The sequence below is a fragment of the Echinops telfairi genome, unplaced genomic scaffold, assembly GCF_000313985.2.
Source record: "Echinops telfairi isolate 266 unplaced genomic scaffold, ASM31398v2 ScPeMD7_3;HRSCAF=10, whole genome shotgun sequence".
Classification (NCBI taxonomy): domain Eukaryota; kingdom Metazoa; phylum Chordata; class Mammalia; order Afrosoricida; family Tenrecidae; genus Echinops; species Echinops telfairi.
Window position 1 is genome coordinate 32,669,705 of NW_022103899.1, and position 18,520 is coordinate 32,688,224.

Consider the following 18,520-nt stretch of genomic DNA (forward strand, 5'->3'; position numbering starts at 1 on the left):
TTCTTGTTATATATTAATTACCTTTATAAATAAATATAATATATGATAAGTATATAAGCGCCTAAGAGCTTTCTGGAGTTAGAAGGCTGTGTGACACGTGTAGAGTCCTATTCTGCAGATACGTCTTCCCTTGGTATCGATGGGGAGGGGGTGGTTTCAGGACCTCCGTGCCCACCCCAGACCCAAATCTGAAGATGCTCAAGTCCCTTTTTACTTAAAATAAATGTAACCTGCGCACACCCTCTAGAGTATGTAATACCAAATGCAATAGGAATGCCACGTGAATTGTTATTATACCGTAGTGCTTCGGGAATAATGAAAAGGGGGAAAAAGTCTGCCCAGTAGCCATCATTATAGGGCTAATACGTAGTGCACGTCAGCAGCAATGTAACCTTGTCTTTCTTTCAACCCTTAGATTGCTTTTGGTTAATGACCCGAAAGAGAAATACATGGTTACTACATGTGCAGGGTATTTAAAACATAAGCGCATGTAGAAAATATAATGATAAATGGAGAAAATATGATTTCATTCTCTCTCACACACTTTATGTTAACACTCACCAACCCCCCGGTTCTTCTCTCTTGATAACATTTGTATGATGGTGCTGGGAATGATGATTCCTGCATAGGTACTTTATGGTGCATACAGCGAGGAAGGGACGTGATAGATGTGTGGCACTGTGGGTCAGTGATGAGACATCAGGCTAAGTTGAACCTCCTGACAGGGCATCCGAGGGATCAGAGCCAGCTTCTGACTGCAGAGGTGACACTTTGGGGGGGTTTCTGTAATACTCTCTGAAAGCGTGGAGGCTGAGCTCTGAGGACCTTCAGGCACTAAAGGTCACAGGAAGCTCTTCTTTGCAACGTGAGACAAATCTTTCCGTGATTGTGGGGTTAAAGGGGAGCGGGAACCCCACAGAACATCACAGGTTCGGTAGGCGCAATTGTACAGTGATAACAAGTAGAGCTTACAGTAAAGTCGTAGAGAGCATGAGCGTTAAAAGATGGAGTCAAGTAATGGAGTCCGACGCAACTCATGGTAGCATCGCTCTCCTCAGCCCCGCTCGATGGTCCTCGTGGAGGGGACTTAGCCGCCAAAGTAGAAGCAGCTGCTTTGTCCTCCTCAGCCACCCCCCCACCCCCGAGAACCAGGGAGCCTCATTATTTATTGCTAACCACGCATCATATCACTTGAGGGGGATCTGATTACAGAGTCATACATCACAGAAAGGGGCAATACAATTCATCCTTGAACAAGTTTGATCACCCTGGTGTCTCATATACTAAAACAGACAATTACTATTCTGGGAGGCATGCAAGCCCCCTGATAGCAGACAATAACCTACATCATGGGGAGGGGTAGCAACATGGGCAATACAATCAAGAGGAGGGGGATGACCTAGGGGTGTGCCCATAGGAATGGGAAGGTCTAGGGTTACACATGTGACAAGATGGGTGGACTCTAGATTCATAATGGCTACCTAACCTTGGTCATCCTTGGGCGGGTTTGACCTCTCTGGTATCTTCAAGTAAACAGACAACTACTATCCTTATCAGAAGGGAGTGGGCCTTGTTTAGGGTGAGTCAGACTATACAGTCTGGCCGCTCTAGATGGCTGATGTTAAGGAGAATAACCTCTGACTTACTTGCACTGACCGCCTAGTGTACAGTCATTCTCAAGCAGCTAAGTCTGGTACATATTATTGGGGAGACAGCTTAAGAGAAAGCCTTCTGTTCCCCACAAGTGGTTGTAGGCACATTGTCATCACTAGGCAGATCCAAAGACCATGCTCCACCAGAGGATCATACTCGAGGATCCTATCATTTAACACAGTGGTTCTCAACCTTCCTCATGCCGCGACCCTTTAATACAGTTCCTCATGTTGTGGTGACCCCCCAGCCATAAAATTACTTTTGTTGTTACTTCAGAACTGTAATTTTGCTACTGTTATGAATCGGGCTACCCCTGTGAAAGGGTCGTTTGACCACCAAAGGGGTTCACAGATTGAGAACTGCTGCTTTAACATTTATGCCTGTTGAAAAACTGCCGTACATCGTTTCTATGTCCGAGTTGATTTGTCAGCTTCTCTGGTAGAGGAATTCGGCAGCTCTTCAAGTGGCTAGGTCTTCTCTGTGCTCTTCTGTGTATCCCTCGATATGGTCCTTAATCATGGCAGAGAAGCCTTTTTTACCAACTTCCCTGGTATCCCTCAAGGTAACCCTAACTTCTGCATCCATAGTGAGGAGGCCCCTGAAGTCTCACTGATTTGTTAGACGTCTTCCAACATGCATTGGTTGTCCCAGGCTCCTACAACCTCTGACATAAGCACCATTGTATCTGAACTCCTGAAGCTGTTCCCTAAGTCCATGATGCCTGCATCCTGTTGAAGGTCACCTTCATGCATTTGATGCTGCCTTGATCGGGTGGCTCCTCAGTGATACAGTGGTGGGAGGCAGGGGTGTCCCTGGGTCAGCAGAGACGTTGGGGATGGTTGAGAACGCTGTCATAAGGAGGACCTCGGGTGGTCGCTCCTTCTCTCAGAGGGGTTTCCTCGCTTCAGGAGTGAAGTACCGGTGGAACCATTCAGTGACCACAGTGCTCATCACCCAGGCGTTCTTGTTGTGTTACCAGATACTGGACAGGCAATTTTTGGTTCTGATCCTGTGGGTCCAGAGATTGTTTACTTGGTAGATGAGGCTTACCTTGATCATATGACCAATTGCATTGCCACACAGAGCTAGAGTAAGGGAATCTTCCCAGTCCTTGGACCCTGGAGCCTGCTTGGCAGTCATATGGATGTAGGTACGATTGCATGTCTTGCAGAATAAACCCATTTTTCACTGTTGAAGACTTGCTTTGGATGATAACCTTTCTCTTCCATGAGTTTCTTAAACACTTCTGGGAACACTGGTGCTTCCTAAGCCCCAGCGGATGCGGATTCTCTTACGGGCTTTAAATTTTTGAGGCGCTAGCACTTTAAATTAAGAGAAAGACAAGGCCTTCTACTCCTGTAAACAGGTACAGTCTCAGAATCCCGCCAGGGCAGTTCTACCTATAGGGTTGCTGTGAGCTGGCAGCGACTTGATGGCAGTGAGCTGTTGCTTGGTTGGTTTAGCGCTTTACATAACTAGCAAGTTATCCCTTAAATTCCTTCCTCTCCCTCTCTTCAACCCTCTCCACAGTGCTCATAAGGGCTAAGTACTTTCTCATGCACAACTTTGCCATCAACAGACAGGGATATGCTGCTGTGACTTGCCGTCTACCCACACACCCAGTGCTTTCTTAGTCTTTGCAAGCACTTCAGCACGCACGAGAAAGACTGCTTTTTGATATTGGAAGGGCAGCACCAGCGTGTTCATGAACTTCAGCCTTACTGCGTGACTGCTCTGTGCGTTCTTGCTGCCCTCACAGACCACTCCAGCAAGCAGTAGGGCATGTTTCAAAACATGTAAGGTTTCTATTTTCTCATTGAGAGATAGCCCTGTACACCCCCTCTTAGCCTTTAAGGGATGGCGTTGACCACTTCTTTGCGTTCCGTGTTGTTAAGCGCTGCCCAGTTAGTTCCAATTCATAGAGACCCCAGCTCCACCACTGGGTCCGGCACCATCCTCGTCATTGTTCTCAGTGGTTGAAGCCACGGTGTCCATCTATTTTGTCCAGGGTCTTCCCTCTCTTTGCCCCTCTACTTTACCAAGCCTGATGTCCTGATTCCATGTCCGAAGTGTGTGAGATGATGTCTCCCCAACCTTGCCTCTAAAGAGCATTGCTTTTTCGGAGTCATACTGTGCCCCCCCCCCCCAGAGAAATAAAGGGTGCACACAGCACAAGCAGAGCAGGAATGAGGTGCGAGGCACCAGTGCTCGAACACCGCGGGCTGGAGAGGGACTGGAGGTGTGTGACTTGCTGGAGGCTACGGTACCTGAGCATCACGTCACTCCTGAACATTCTGTGTAGTGCTCCTCGTGTGCACACTCAAGGTTTGCTTTTCAGGACTTTCTGTTTTTCCCCCTTCTGAATATTTCTGATCTGCACTTGGTAGAATCTGCAGATGCCAAACCCGTGGATACAGATGACCCATCACTTAGAAAAGTTTCAGTTTCTGATGACAAGCAGAGCTCCGACAGGGTTTTTCACTGAGGTGTGCTGAAAGAGTCGGTTAGTGGTGTGCTCAAAATGGGCTAACACCAAGCTTTCCTGGGCAGATGCTTGCGTAATTCCTCATGTTCCGTTTAGAAGTCCAGCAGCCTGCGCTTTGGGTTTTTGTCGCAGTGGGTTTCATTTTAGGGGACTGGTTGTCTTTTATTCGTTTCTTGCCAAGCAAATATGTAGACCTTCCCGCAGACACCATGACCACTCATCTAGTTTCCATGTGAAGAAATGAGTTGCTGTGAAAAGATACAAGGGTCAATTGATAAAAGAAGGTGTTCTTATTAGATAATAATCTTGGTCTGGATTTAACCCCCTTTAAAAACAGGACATTAGGCTAAATTTCTTTGTCTTTTTGATAGGCCATCCACCTGGCCCAGGCAAGCTTCCAGATTGAAGCCTTCGGCTCCAAATTCATTCTTGACCTCACACTGAACAAGTAAGTCCGTAGTCGTAGCCCTGGTAAGAAATAAGTGTACTGATGTCTTGTGTATAGTATTGTTTAGTCCAAATAATTGTCATCGAAGCAATTGATATTTTCCCACTGGTTTTATGTCGTACGCGTTTAAAGAAAATGTAGTCTGCATGGAATGAATTCCCTTTCCCCATCTTTTCCTGCAAGGGAAGACATCCAACCTTTACCATGTTAAATATCTCACACAAAAAGGATTCCCCGTAGAATACTTCTACAGTATGATTTTAAATGAAATAAACATTTGACTAATGGTAGTTAATTAAATGTTAACTATAGTAAGTGTTACTCTATGAAAAGTATTATAAATGATTGATTCAAGTATAATTTGACCCGAGTCTAGAAGCTTTTTCTATTGTACTATTTGTTATGAAATTCACATGACTTAAATCTAGGAAGAACAAAGACAGATGCAAATACCCACTCCCAAAGAAATTATAGTCCTGAAGAGAATTTTCCGATTTTCTCAGAGCTGAACGTATGTTTGTCTTTGAACTTCACTTCCAAGTTGAAACCAGTTGTACAAACGCCTTCGTACAACATGGGAACAAGAGCTATCAGTTTAATACGAACAAAACTCGGTGCCATCAAGTCGTTGTGACTCACAGCCATCCTGCAGGGCAGGGTTGCCGGTCCTCACCAAAACAGGCGGTCATGGTTTCCTCCAGTGGAGTGGCAGATGGGCTCGAACTGCCGACCTTTTTGCTAGCCGCCAAGTGCCTTAACCCCTGCACCATCAGAGCTCCTTTGCTTTAACCTGGGCTCTTCCAGTACAGCTGGTGGCGACAGAGATTTCCTCTCAGGTTTGAACCCTGGTTGTGTAGGGGATTGGCTGCTCACCACAAGGTCAGCAAGGCAAAAGTACCAGGAGCTCCGAGGGAGGAACTCTTTTTACGCCATACAGTGTCCCCGTGTCCGAAACCCACAGGGCCAGTTCTACGCTGTCCCACAGGGCGAACTCAGAGGAGGAGTCGACTCACTGGCAGTGAGGTTGGTTTCGTTTTGGTTACAGTGTTTAGATGTAAAAACTCGAGCCCATCATTCTCGTGATCAGGGCCGCATCTCTGCAGGAACAGTACCATTTAATGCTCTTGGACACAATGCTGTAGCTCCACTACCTGAGACATGGCGAAGAAATGTAAAGAAGAGCGATGACATTTCTTGTCTGCCACGTTTTGTGTGTGTGGCAGAAAAAACAACAACGCAGAGTCAGCACAGGGCCTCCTTACCGGTACTGCAGCTTTAAGCCAGGATGACTCAGCAGAACTTCGAGTTTCTTGTGTTCAAGGTATTGCAGGCTTTCCTTTTTCGGTCTGCTGAGCACTGGTTGGGTTCCTTTTCCACCACGCTGTGTCAGCAGCAGGCCTGCCTCAAAGATTTGTCTGGCCAGATCTTCAAGTCTGTGGAGTAGCAGGATCTGGCTAATTTTAGTTGTTCCCTTACCTCTTCTGCAGCAGCCAGAGACTGCCGGTCCAGACCGTAGCTCCCTGATGACCCCCGGCCCTGCTGAGTGTTTTGCGGCTCTGAAACATCACAGCTGCAACAAAGCCCCTCACTGAATGAGCAGATGGCAGAGAAAGGGTGACACGGGTGTCTAGACCACATGGCACAGAAAAACACATCAGGACATTGTTGCCCACGAACACAGCCCACGAAAGCATCAAGTCGAATGCCTACTGTTAGCAGTCTCTGCCTGGAGGAGCACAGAGTCCAGTGGGGGGAGGTTGAGAGGAAGAGAGTGAAAACTGTGTTGTGAGAGGTTCACCAGGAGTGCCCCGGCAGTACCGGAGACAGAGCCCCGCAGGCTGGAGGAGGTGCTATTTGAGCCCAGTTTTGGAGATAAGGTGCTATCAGAAGCAAACTGTTGAGTATGGGAGGCAGGGGGAGACCATAGAGAAGGGCATTCCGGCCTTGGCGCTGTCTGGCCTCAGGAGGCAGGGTCGTGTGGTGGTGGCTGTGTGTGCAGGGAGCACAGGCCCTTCCCTGAGCTCTCCTCTGCAGGCTAAGAGTGAGGCAGAGGGAGACGAGGACACAGGGGTCATCGGCCTCATCATGGATCCGGCATTCCAGGTTCATGGGCATGGCTGTTATCCCTGAGGCCGTCAAGTCGGAAGAAACATCGATCCTGTACTGATGAACTGCTAGGAGGGATGGAGGAGGAGAAATGCTGTCAAGACATCTTTGGCTGGTGAACATCAGTACGATTGAGTAGACAGAGGTGACAAGGCCGAGACAAGAGTGAGGCTGACCGAGGTGTCTTGATTGGGCAGTTGGGTAGAAATGTCAATTTCCAATCGAAACGGGTTGCACCAGGGAATGGAAGATTAATTGAGGAAGAGGGAGAAGAGGAAGGTTGTGAATTCAGAGGAGACATAATGGATTTGAGGGTCTCTGGGACAGACATGATGCCATGTCTGGGAAGGAGCTGAATCTACCTGTCTGGGCTCAGGGGAGGAGAGAAGGCTTGAGATAATAGACCCCAGAGCCAACGCATGACATTGGGAGGCTGGGGTCCCCCACTGAGACCCCAAGTGCTGAGGCCCTTGTGAAATATCCAAGAAGGACAGAGGTTGGGCTTGCCGGAGTGAACAGGGCCAGGGAGATGGTTGCTGATGTGGAAATGAGGTTAGAGAAGAAGCAGGGACAGACGTGTGAGGCTACTGTTGTCCATGGTGAGGGGTTTGAATGGGCTTTAAGCATGGAAGTGGTACAATCAAGTTCATATATTATTTGTCGCAAAGTGTCCTACTCCTGTCCCCAGAAGGACAAAGTGCCCTACTCCTGTCCCCAGGTCACATTCTTATCAGAATGTTCTACTTAAATTTGTTTTATTTAGTTTTCCCTGTAGATCAATCACTCCCCTAAGTTATAGAAGGTTTAAAAATGATGACTAGATCAATAACTCTTAATGTGTATCAATATTTGGAAATCTCGGCGTGGGGGTGGTGGGGGTGGTGGGGGTGGGGGGCGGTGTTGGCATCTAAGGATTGCCTCCTGCATATGAGTGATTAGAATTATACCACAATCCATATTATTTATAGGCAAATTCACTGATATCTTCAGCAAATCTTTACTGAAAATAACTATGATCAGAGATGTACCATAGTCACTGGCATGGGTTCTCGAGTCCAGCGAACCAGACTTGAATTCAGGCTGCCATTTAATAGCTATCTGACTCTGGGCAAGTTTCTTATCTTCTTTTTAAATTAACAAGTTTATTCAGATATAATTAACATGCCACAAAATGTACTCTTTAAGAGTATATACTCTCTTCGAATGATTATTTAGCATATTAAGAGAATTTTGTTCCAGCACTGCTATTACATTCCAGGACCTTATCATCACCCCAAAAGGAAACCTAGCACTTATTCTCTGTCACTCCCCATGTCCCCTCTCTCTATCCGCTGTCAACTCTTCTTTGACTGTACGCAGTTGTCTGTTCTGGACAGTTTATATAAATGGAATCATACAATATGTGATTTTATGGGCCTGGTTTCTTTCACTTAGCATAAAAAGTTTTAAGAGCCATCCATTAAAAAAAAAATCATTTTATTGGGGGCTCATACATGCATCCATTGTGTCAGGCACATTGTCCATTTGTTGCCATCATCATTTTCAAAACATTTTCTTTCACTTCAGCCCTTGGTATCAGCTCCTCATTTCTTTCCCCTCCCTCCCTCATGAACCCTTGTCAATTTATAGATTATTAGTTTTTCATGTCTTACAGACTGATGTCTCCCTTCATTCACTTTTCTATTGTCTGTCCCGAGGCAGGGGGTTATATGTAGATCATTGTGATCAATTCCTCCTTTCTCACCTCACCTTCCCCTTCCCCTCCTGGTATCACTACTTTTATTATTGGGCCTGAGGGGTTTATCTATCCTGGATTCTCTGTGTTTCCAGCTCTTATCTGTACCCGTGTACATCCTCTGGTCTAGCTAGATTTGTAAGGTAAAATTGGGATCATGATAGTGGGGTGGGGGGAGGAAGCATTAAAGAAGTAGAGGAAAGTTGTATGTTTCATCGGTGCTATACTGCACCCTGACTGGCTTGTCTCTTCCTTGTGACCCTTCTGTAAGTGGGTGTCCATTTATCTACAGATGGGCTTTGAGTCTCCACTCTGCAGTTCCCCTCATTCACATTGATATTTTTTTTTGGTTCTGGGACTTTCATGCCTGATACCTGATCCCATCGACACCTCACGATCACACAGGCTGGTGTGCTTCTTCCATGTGGACTTTGTTGCTTCTCAGCTAGATGGCCGCTTGTTTGTCTTCAAGTTTTTAAGACCTCAGGTGAAGAGCCATCCAATTTGTAGCATATATCGACACTTGATTTCCAATTATGGCCGAATCATATTCCATTTTATGTTTCTATTAATTCCTTAAATGACATTTTCCTTCTTAATCTGTAACGTGGCTATAAGAACTAAATGGGATGATATGTAGTGCTTACATAGCCTTGCTAAATGGAGGGGGTGGGCTTAATAGATGCTTGTAACTATGATTAATTATTATTATTACAATAAGACTGGGTGTTGGGCGATTTCACATTGAACAAGATTTGATGCAGTTCATGAGCTAGTGAGAACAGCAGAATAAGTCTCATAAAAAGAGTGCTCTTCTTCCCTTTGGCTGTAGTCGGGACCCTTCCTGACTTCAGTGAATGAGAAGAATATGGCATACCGTGTAAGCTTTTCCCTGGACTGAAGGAAACATTGCGTAACATTTGACAAGTGCATGGTGGATATAAGTTCAAGGTAATGAGCACTGTGAAAAGACTGAACTTCTATTGAGCTGAAAACATATTTTTGATAGATTCGATGTTTCTTCAGTTGTCTTACAACTGCTTATAAGGCACTCTTTAAAAAATCATAAGACTTGTAAGTATTGGATATGTAGAAGTGTAATTTCCCAGGACATCTGATTGGGTCCAATGTGAATGCTCACACACGTAGTAGCATGTTCTATTTATTATGAATGGAGACTATGATCCATTTGGTCTTTTCCCAGAGCCATGAATGATGAACTCTCAAGTGCATCAAATACAATTTCCTCCTAAAAAATCAGCAGTATGTTCCCAAACTAAAAACTACAGCCAACTGCCATTGAGTCAGTTCTGACTCATAGTGACCCTGTCTGTGCTTTCTGAGGCTGTATATCTTTAACATTTTTTATTATTAAATACTTTTATTGGGGGCGCTTACATCTCTCTCTTTAAAAAAAATCATTTTATTGGGGACTCGTACAACTCATCACAGTCCATCCATCCATCCATTGTGTGTCAAGCACATTTGCACATATGCCGCCATCATCATTTTCAAAGCATTCTCTTCCCACTTGAGCCCCTGATATCAGCTCCTCATTTCTTCCCCCTCCCTCCCCCCCAGCCTCCCTCACAAACCCATGATAAGTTGTAGATTATTATTTTCATATCTTACATTGCCCTCCATCGCCCCTCACCCATCTTTCTGTTGTTTGTTCCCCTGGGAGGGGGTTATAGTTTGATCCCTGTGATCGATTTCCCCTTCCTTCCCCCACCCTCCCCTAATCCTCCTGGTATCTGTCCTCTCATAGTTGGTCCTGAGGGGTCTATTTCTCCTGGATTTCCTGTGTTGTGGGCTCTTATCTGTAGCAGTGTTCATGTTCTGATCTAATCCAATTTGTAAGGTCGAATTGAGGTCATGACAGTACGGGGAAGGAAGCATCAAAGAACTAGAGGAAAGTTGTGTGTTTCATCAGTGCTATACTGCACCCTGACTGGCTCATCTCGTCCTGTGACCCTTCTGTGAGGGGATGTCCAATTGTCTACAGATGGGTCTCCACTCCATGCCCATCCCCATCCCCACCCCCATGGGTTTGTTCTGGGTCTTAGATGCCTGAGGCTGTTTATCTTTGTGGGGACAGAACACTTCTCTTTTTTTCCTGTGGAACAACTGGTGGATTTGAACTGTCCATCTTGGGTTTAGCAGCCAATGCTTCCCCGGCAGCACTACTAGGGCTCCTTAGAATGTTCCTAAGGGAACACCATTCCGCGTAAGAAAATGTAGGAGTCTCAGGTCCTCTCTTGGACATTTGTCCTGAATGACGTCCAGGGAAAGCTCTTATTGGGCGAAGTCATTGTTAGACATCACCATTAGGTGGCTGTTACCAAAAACTGAGAAGAGGCCCTGAAACTAAGCGCGTAAAGACTGCTTTGCAACAACTTCAGCGTTCGAAGGGGGGGTTGGGGAGAGGGTGGGGTGGGGGTCCTGGAAGCTGTAGTATTATTATTGTGGAATTTGTGCCAAGCATGAATAACCATGCAAGTGCAACAATCAGTTTCATGTGGTTTGTCTTCCACGTCACAGAGTCAGTTTGCAGTGAGAGCAGAAGGCACAGCCGTGGATGGCCTGCACGAGGAGAAATGCTGAGCAGGTGTGGTCTTTTGCCCATGCCCTCTCCTACCTCCCCAGCTCAGGGAGCGTGCAGTGGCTTAGACGTCATTTCTAAGCCGTGCATGGTACAGAGAGAGCCACAGGAGATGTGTAACCCTGTGGTAGACAAACACTTTGCTCCTCTTCCAAATTTTCTTCTAGAGCAGAGGACCCCACGGGACCTTTCTGCTTTGGGAAATGCTAGAAAAGGACTTGCACCTTTATCGATACCTGTTTCATGTTCCTGTTTAGTGGGAGGACGGACAATTGGTCAGAGTCTAACATCCATTGGGCCAGGAATGGGGCATGGATAAAGAGAAATACTTTACATATAAAAAAATAGAACTATGAATGCCTGGGGTCCCAAACCTTGCAAATCATTGTTCAGAATTCAATCATTGGTCTGTATTTGCTGAGCGACAGAGGGAGAAGAGTGGTTCTAGGAATGGGAGGAGGGGACCAAGCGTGTGGCTAATTGCCTCCCTGAAGAACTCTCCCCTTTGCCATCAGACAAAAAGAACTGAATGATGCTTGGCTACCAGAAGGGAACATTTTGGTCAACAGTTCTATGGAATAACAGAATGAGATGATCCCATGGAAGCATTTTAGTCAAGAGTGGAAAGGCTTAGGACAGAAATTCAAATTCTCCTGGAATTCAGACTTTTCAGAGTCATGGAGGCCATATGGCCCCCTGAGACTATTGGCCTGAGATAATCTTTAAACCTTAAGCCAAAAAAACAAACAAAACAAAAACCAACCCCCCAAACAACTAAACATCCCTGGTAGTTCAACTTGAAGCAGACTGGTAAATGAAACCTGCCTCGAGCATGGTGGTCTTGTCATGGTTGCCAGGTGCCACTTCTGACTCAGAGGGACCTTCTGCACAGAGAAAGCAGCGCTGCCCAGCCCTGAGCCATCTTCCCCATCCTTGGATGTGTGGACCGACTATTGCAGCCACTGGGACAGTCCGTCTTGTTGAGGTTCTTCCGCTGTTTTTCCGGCCTTCTATCACGCAAGAGTATTCTCTCCTGATAACATGTCCAAAGTATGTGAGGCCAGGTCTTACTGTCCCTGCTTTTAAGAAGTAGGCTGGCTATCCTTCTTCCAAGGGAAATTCCCTCATCCTTCCGGCAGTCCCTGGCATATTCAGTACTTTGAAGGGGATCAGATCGACAACAGCGGCTGAAAAGAGTCGCTAGGAAACTTACAGGGCAATGGCTCTCCGTTAACGGGCGAGGAACATGCTAGGTAAGGCGAGTGAGAATGGGCGCACAGCTTGAAGAATGTAACCCAAGAGACTGGATTGTACATGGAGACATGGTCGAATTGGTGCAGGTTCTGTTGTGTAGATTTTCAAGAACAAAAAGGGAATAAATTATATAAAAAGAAAGTTCCTAGTCACCCTTCCTACTCCCCAACCCCCACGAAAGATGGCACTAGGCTTTGTTAGTCTCTGAGACTATTGTCAAGTGCTGCGGAGAGGAGCTTCCCATTTGGGAGTCAGAACATGCATCCAGGTACCTGCTCTTGCAGGTCGCTCCTCTGCCTGCACCAGCCGATTCATTAGAAAGCCCCCGTAGTCTACGGTTCCAACCATATGGTCCCATCTCAGTTGATCAGGAAATTTGTCTTTCGGGACAAATTTGTCCTTCTTGGCTCCATCCTTTCATGTGTGTTCTCTGCTTTGTTGGCTAGAACGTGGAAGAATCACTGGCACCTCAAGTTAACCTCATAAAAACCCGGGGGAGACACTGCTAAGTCATATCTAGATTTGGCCAGGAGGCACACGTGTAAGATTTAACATTGGGCCCCCGGGCATGTCCGAGAAGCTCTGCTGCTGAGCGTGGGGTCCTGGGCTTGCGTTCTGGGGTTCAGTTTGGGTCATTAAACCAAGTGGCGTGTCACATTGCTCTCTGTTTCAGGATGAGGTGTGTGTGATTTTGCTCACTCATCGACTTCATTTTGTAATTGAAGGCAGGCTTTCAACGACAAGAATAATGGGGCCACAGACCAAGTTTACTAGACCCATCCTCATTTCCATTGTGCTGCCAAGATGGTTCCGACTTAGAGTGACCATGAAGGACGGTGTAGAACTGCCCCATGGTTGTAATATTGATGGAAGCGGATGTCTCTGTCTTTCTCTTGCAGGGGGACGAATAGGTTTCGCCTGCCGACGCTTCTGTTAGCAGCGCAATGCCTAAACATTGCACACCAAGGTTCCTTTTACCCATATAAAACCATTGAAATTCCCAGTGGTTAAGCGCTCAGCTGTTAAGGGACACAGCAGGCGTTTGAACCCCCCAGCCACTCTAGAAGAGAAAACGCTTGCTGGTCTGCTCCTGTAAAGATTACAGCCTAGGCAGTCCTTTGGGGCAGTTTTTACTCTGAGTTGACTCACGGGTACAGAAGAACGGCAACGAGGGAGATGAGATTATTCCCATTTTACAGCCGAGGAACCTGAGTCCACTGAGATTCAGTCACCTGCTGAGATTCAAGCACAGCCTGTGCCGAGGAGCCCTGTTCCGAGCTACTGCTGTCCGAACAGAACACCAGACAATTGATTTACTGGTGTGCTGAGCATAATGGTAACAATTGGTCCGCTGTTCACATCGAGATAAAAGATCTTAAACATATTTTCATCCGTTTTCAACATCTAAAGAACCTGCAGTGTCGCCTCCCAATCTAGACTAGACGGGACCATGTGCACAGGTATAGGCAAGAGATAAAACTCACAACACATGGAGCCCAGGAACAGGCATGGGAATAGAGATACCAAAAGGGTAGGGGAAGGGGGAGAGGTGGAGAGGGAGGGGGTCACTGATCCCCATGAATGGCACATAACCACACCCCCCCAGCCAGGGGGAAGAACAGAAACCAGAGGGGAAAGGAGACAGCTGTCAGTGTGAGATTTGAAAATAATTAACAATCTACAGTCTATCAAGGGGCCATGAGGGTTGCGGGGTGGGGAGGAGGGAGGGAAAAAGAGAGGAGCTGAATCCAAGGGGTCAATGGAAAGTAAATGTCTAGGAAAGTACGATGGAATATATGTACAAATATGTTGGATACAATTGATGTGTGGTTTGTAACGAGTTGTTAGAGCCCCCAATAAAATGAGTTAAAAAAAAGAAGAAAAGAAAACAAACAAACAAAAGAACCTGCAGGAGATCCCAGTGGGATTTGCAATAATGATATTTGTTGAGCAGCGCCATCAAGCATATTTATTGATTGCTTATTGCCGTGAGGCATCCAGCACAAAGGAGCTGCTTGTTAGTGGGTAGATGTGTTTGTCTGTCATAGATAATAATCAATCCTACCATACTTTCTAAGTGCTACTTTGAAAGATAATGCCTCATTTGCATCGAAGTACTTTAAGACAAGCGAAACTACTTGGGTGATTTTGAAGAAGCTTTTGTGATAATAAGGAATCTCAAGAGATAGGCAAAGACCCCCACATTGCTGTAAAAATGGGTTGCCATTGTGCTGTATGGGATGTAGTGTAGATTAATACTGCGTTTCGTAGTTCCCGGAGATCTAGTTTAAGCTTTCCCCTGTTGGCTCATCCTCCTGGAGATGAGTTAGTGTCTTTTTTTTATCCTCGTTATCATTACGTACTGCAGAGTCGTTCCTCAGCTCATGACGCCAATGGAATGAAACACCGCCCAGGCTTCTCTCACCCCAGGGTGGTAGTCAGATCAAGTTGTTGTGGTCCATGGGATTTTCTTTAGCCACCTTTTCTCTCCCTAGGGCATCCTTTTCTGTCGTCTAATTCTGCAGCACTTTGGCCATCTTTTTATTTGATTAGGTAGAGACTGATCAGTCTCTCCTGGGCATATCAGGTTGAAGAGCTAATCCTGTATTTATTGAATGGTTTGGGTATTATTGTTATCATTTGCTTTTAATGACTCAATTTTATACTGAGCAAGTCCAGAAACTCTTGGAAAAACTTAAAATGAAGTAAATATTGCCTAAGCTTTTGTAAGCACCAAGTCTATTTCTTTAGGATGTGTACTTTGAAAAAATGGTTTGACAATCACTTTCACAATTATGTATGATAATGATAGGCAAATGAAAGAATAATCCCCATAGCCCAGCTTTGGGGATTTGCAAATTGAAGCTTGCTTTCCACAGTTGGATGAAATCCAATATAACTTTGTTTCCCTCTATCACATATATCTGTTCTTCACAACAATCAATCTCATTTTAACAGATAATGAAAATTACATAATTTATTGACAAGTTTGGATATTAATGTTATTGCTTGATGTAATTTTTTTTAACATTTTATTAGGGGCTCATACAACTGTTATCCCAATCCATACACACAGCTTGATGTAATTTTTAGGTGAAAATATACACCATAAAACATACACCCATTCAACAATTTCTGCATGCACAATTCAGGATTACACACTTCAAGTCAGGCAATGTTTTAGCCATGCTTCTTCCAGAACCGTTAAGATAAACTCACTCTCCCCTAAGGTTCTCTCCTAAGTACTCCAGTTGCTGTTGTCAGTTTAATCCCTTGTAGATAGTTCTTTAACTGAACACAGAGGTTCAAGATCAGGCAGACTGTTGTTGCTGAGTAAGCTAAACCATGTGTGGTTAAAGATGACTTCATGGTGCAGGAAAGTGGATGCTTGCTCTCTGTCTGCAGCAAGAGGCGTTCTTACTGCCACTTCTTCCTGTGTCTTGGCTGTCATCATGAAAGACCAGCCTCGGCTAGTCAGGTAGGCAGCAGGAGCTGGACTTAGATTCTCTAGGTTCCAAAAAATGAGAAAACGGATTACAGAAAAGAGGAGATCATTGCGATTTCCCCTAGTACCTAGGAGAAAAAAATAGGGCATCAATGAATTTCTAATACAATCATAGGGATCTTAATGGTCGGGGGGTCATTGTTGCCGTGGGATACAGAACATTTAGAGAATCAAGAGACTATTTCTTGACTGATGAATAAAAAGAGACCTCTTGAAGTTGTCCACTTTAATGCAGAATGTGGGAAAATACAAATGAATCTTGTTTGGAAGTCAGTCGTGATGACAAAATGATGGAAAAGCATCTGAGGTGAATTAATTAATTATGGCAGCTACTGAATCTAGATATTGCTTTTCTGATAGTTAAATGAGAAGACAACACACTGGGCTGTATCATTCTCATTACATGACAAGATAATTTTATCTGTCTATGTATATAAAAGTTTTCCTTTGACCTTGAGAGTTGCACATTCAGGTACAATAATGGTTAATGTCTGCATTCATGGTTTTGCAAATGGCAAGAAATGTGAATTAAATGGACTTCTCATATTGACCTTCTGCATTAGCCAAGTGGATAAAATTTTTTCTAACCTCAGTGAATGGATCGATAGGTTTCCATTGATTGAAGCTTCTATGAACTATTCCAAGTACCTTCTTTCACAAGTATTTATTGAGTGCTGGGCACTACGGGAGCCCCAGAGAAGCCTTTCCCTCATGAAGCTTACAGAACAAGAGGACCAAGACAAGTCCACAGGAACTTAAATACAATCTGAAATGTGTTGGGGACGTGAAAACACACAATGCATTTCTCACATGGGAGGGAGACCCAACCCAGAATAGAGGTGAAAATGTGTAGGAAGCTCAATGTTCATGCAGTTCAATCTAAACTCAGACTTGAAGCTTCTTTACGAGTTGGCCTGACAAAAGTTTGAAGAGGAAGAGAATGCAAAGGCCTGGTGGTAAGGAAATTGAGGTATATAGAGAAAGATTAATTAACTCGATCACACAGCTAGTCAGTGGCAGAAGCAGGGTCAGAACCCAGAATTGCCATTTTCAAATCTTAAGAGAAGGAACATTTTTTTTCAGTGATACAGAAATCCCATTAAATTGGTCTTGAAAAGCTCTATAAAGGTGAGCCTTAGCAAAATAAAATGTCTCTCTCCAGTCTTTTGTATTTTGCATTATGTCTACTAATTTTCTTCCTTATATGTATCTGGCTCCAAAGAATATTAAATTTCCCTCTAGGCACTTATAGCTTTATATAAAGTAAAGGCTCACCATCATGGACTCATTAAGATTTTTGGTCATCACTTATTTCCAATAAGATTTTTATGTTATTTCTACACCCCTTCCCCACATTGCTCACATACTACTAGAATCCTCACAAAGAGTAATTTTTCCTAACCTTTTAATGGTGAAGATTATCGTTGTTATAAGCTGCCCTTAAGAGACTCCTGGCACTGGGATTGGACCACTGTTTCTCAGTGTAAGTTTGTGTGTAGCGAAGATGTTGAACTGCTTTCAGCAGTTCCCAGACCAAGGCAGACTAGGAAGAAAGATTATTTGTAGAATCTCCTCCGCAATATTATACTCTCAAGTGTAGTTTGCTATGACTTGCTTATAAAGGCATTCTACGTCATCTTCTGTGATAAAGATCATGTGCCGTAATACTGTATATACTCATGTATAAGCCGAGTTTTCCAGCACATTGTGAATGCAGTTTTTGTGGTAAAATTAGGTGCCTTGGCTGATATTCAGGTCAGCTTATACTCGAATATATATGGTATTTAAATTATGTTTAACACCAAAACAATCTCAAAGAAACCTCACTGCCATCAAATTGATTCCAACTCATAGTGACCCAATAGGACAGATAGAATTGCTCCTGTGGGTTTCCTAGATTGTAACTCTTTACGGGAGTAGAAAACCTCATCTCTCTCCTGTGGAGCATCTGGTGGTTTTGAACTGCTGACCTTGTGGTTATTAGCCCAAGTCTTAACCCACTGTGCCATCAGGGCCCTTTCCCCCAAACTTTACAACATTATTTACATGTAAAATAGTTAAAAATATCTTCCTTACAGGATAATTTTTTTTTAAGTAAAAGGGTGAAAATCTGAGTTCACATTTCATTTCTTCTTCCTTTATTTTATGCCTGGGTGACTGCATACATATGACAAATCAGACTAAATTGTGTTATAAGGAGGTTCTCACAGCATAAAGATACGACTATCTTTGTCTTTTATGATCTTTCACATTACTGCTCGTATTTATTTATTAAGCACTGACCTGGTGCTAGACACTACGGGATGCTTTGCTCTTTAAAGCCATTCAGAAAGTGGTAAAGGGTTTCTTTGTATGGCTGCCCACACTGGCCCCCTCTCCATTTTTTCTCCCCTTCTTTCTGAACTGTGCTAGTCTGTGGGGAAACAAAGAAGAACGAAATGCAGCCCCGTGACAGAGCCCACCCTCAGGGCAGGGTCATGGGAGGCCGCACAGAGGAGATCTGTTGGGACTGAGTTTTGAAGGATGAGTAATTCCAGGATGAGGAGGTCAGCTCTTTGGATGATGGGACAACAGCTCTTTCAAGCACTTGATGTGTTTGTGGTAGACGTGTACCAGACAGTGTACTGTTGCTGCAGGCAGGTAGCTGGTGTGCATCTTTTTTATCCCCCCTCACTAGTACTTCTACCCATTGCAGATTAAACACTAGGAGTAGTTTGGTGAATTGCAGACAT

General features: G+C 44.7%; 1 protein-coding gene across 1 annotated transcript in view; it reads left to right on the forward strand.

Moving 5' to 3' along the window:
• ADAM23 (ADAM metallopeptidase domain 23) overlaps positions 1-18,520 on the forward strand; it is a 206,917-nt gene that overhangs the window by 56,127 nt on the left and 132,270 nt on the right. The window contains exon 3 of the mRNA XM_045296710.1: positions 4,510-4,586. Within this exon, the coding sequence (XP_045152645.1) occupies positions 4,510-4,586 (77 nt within the window). The remainder of the gene's footprint in view (positions 1-4,509; positions 4,587-18,520) is intronic.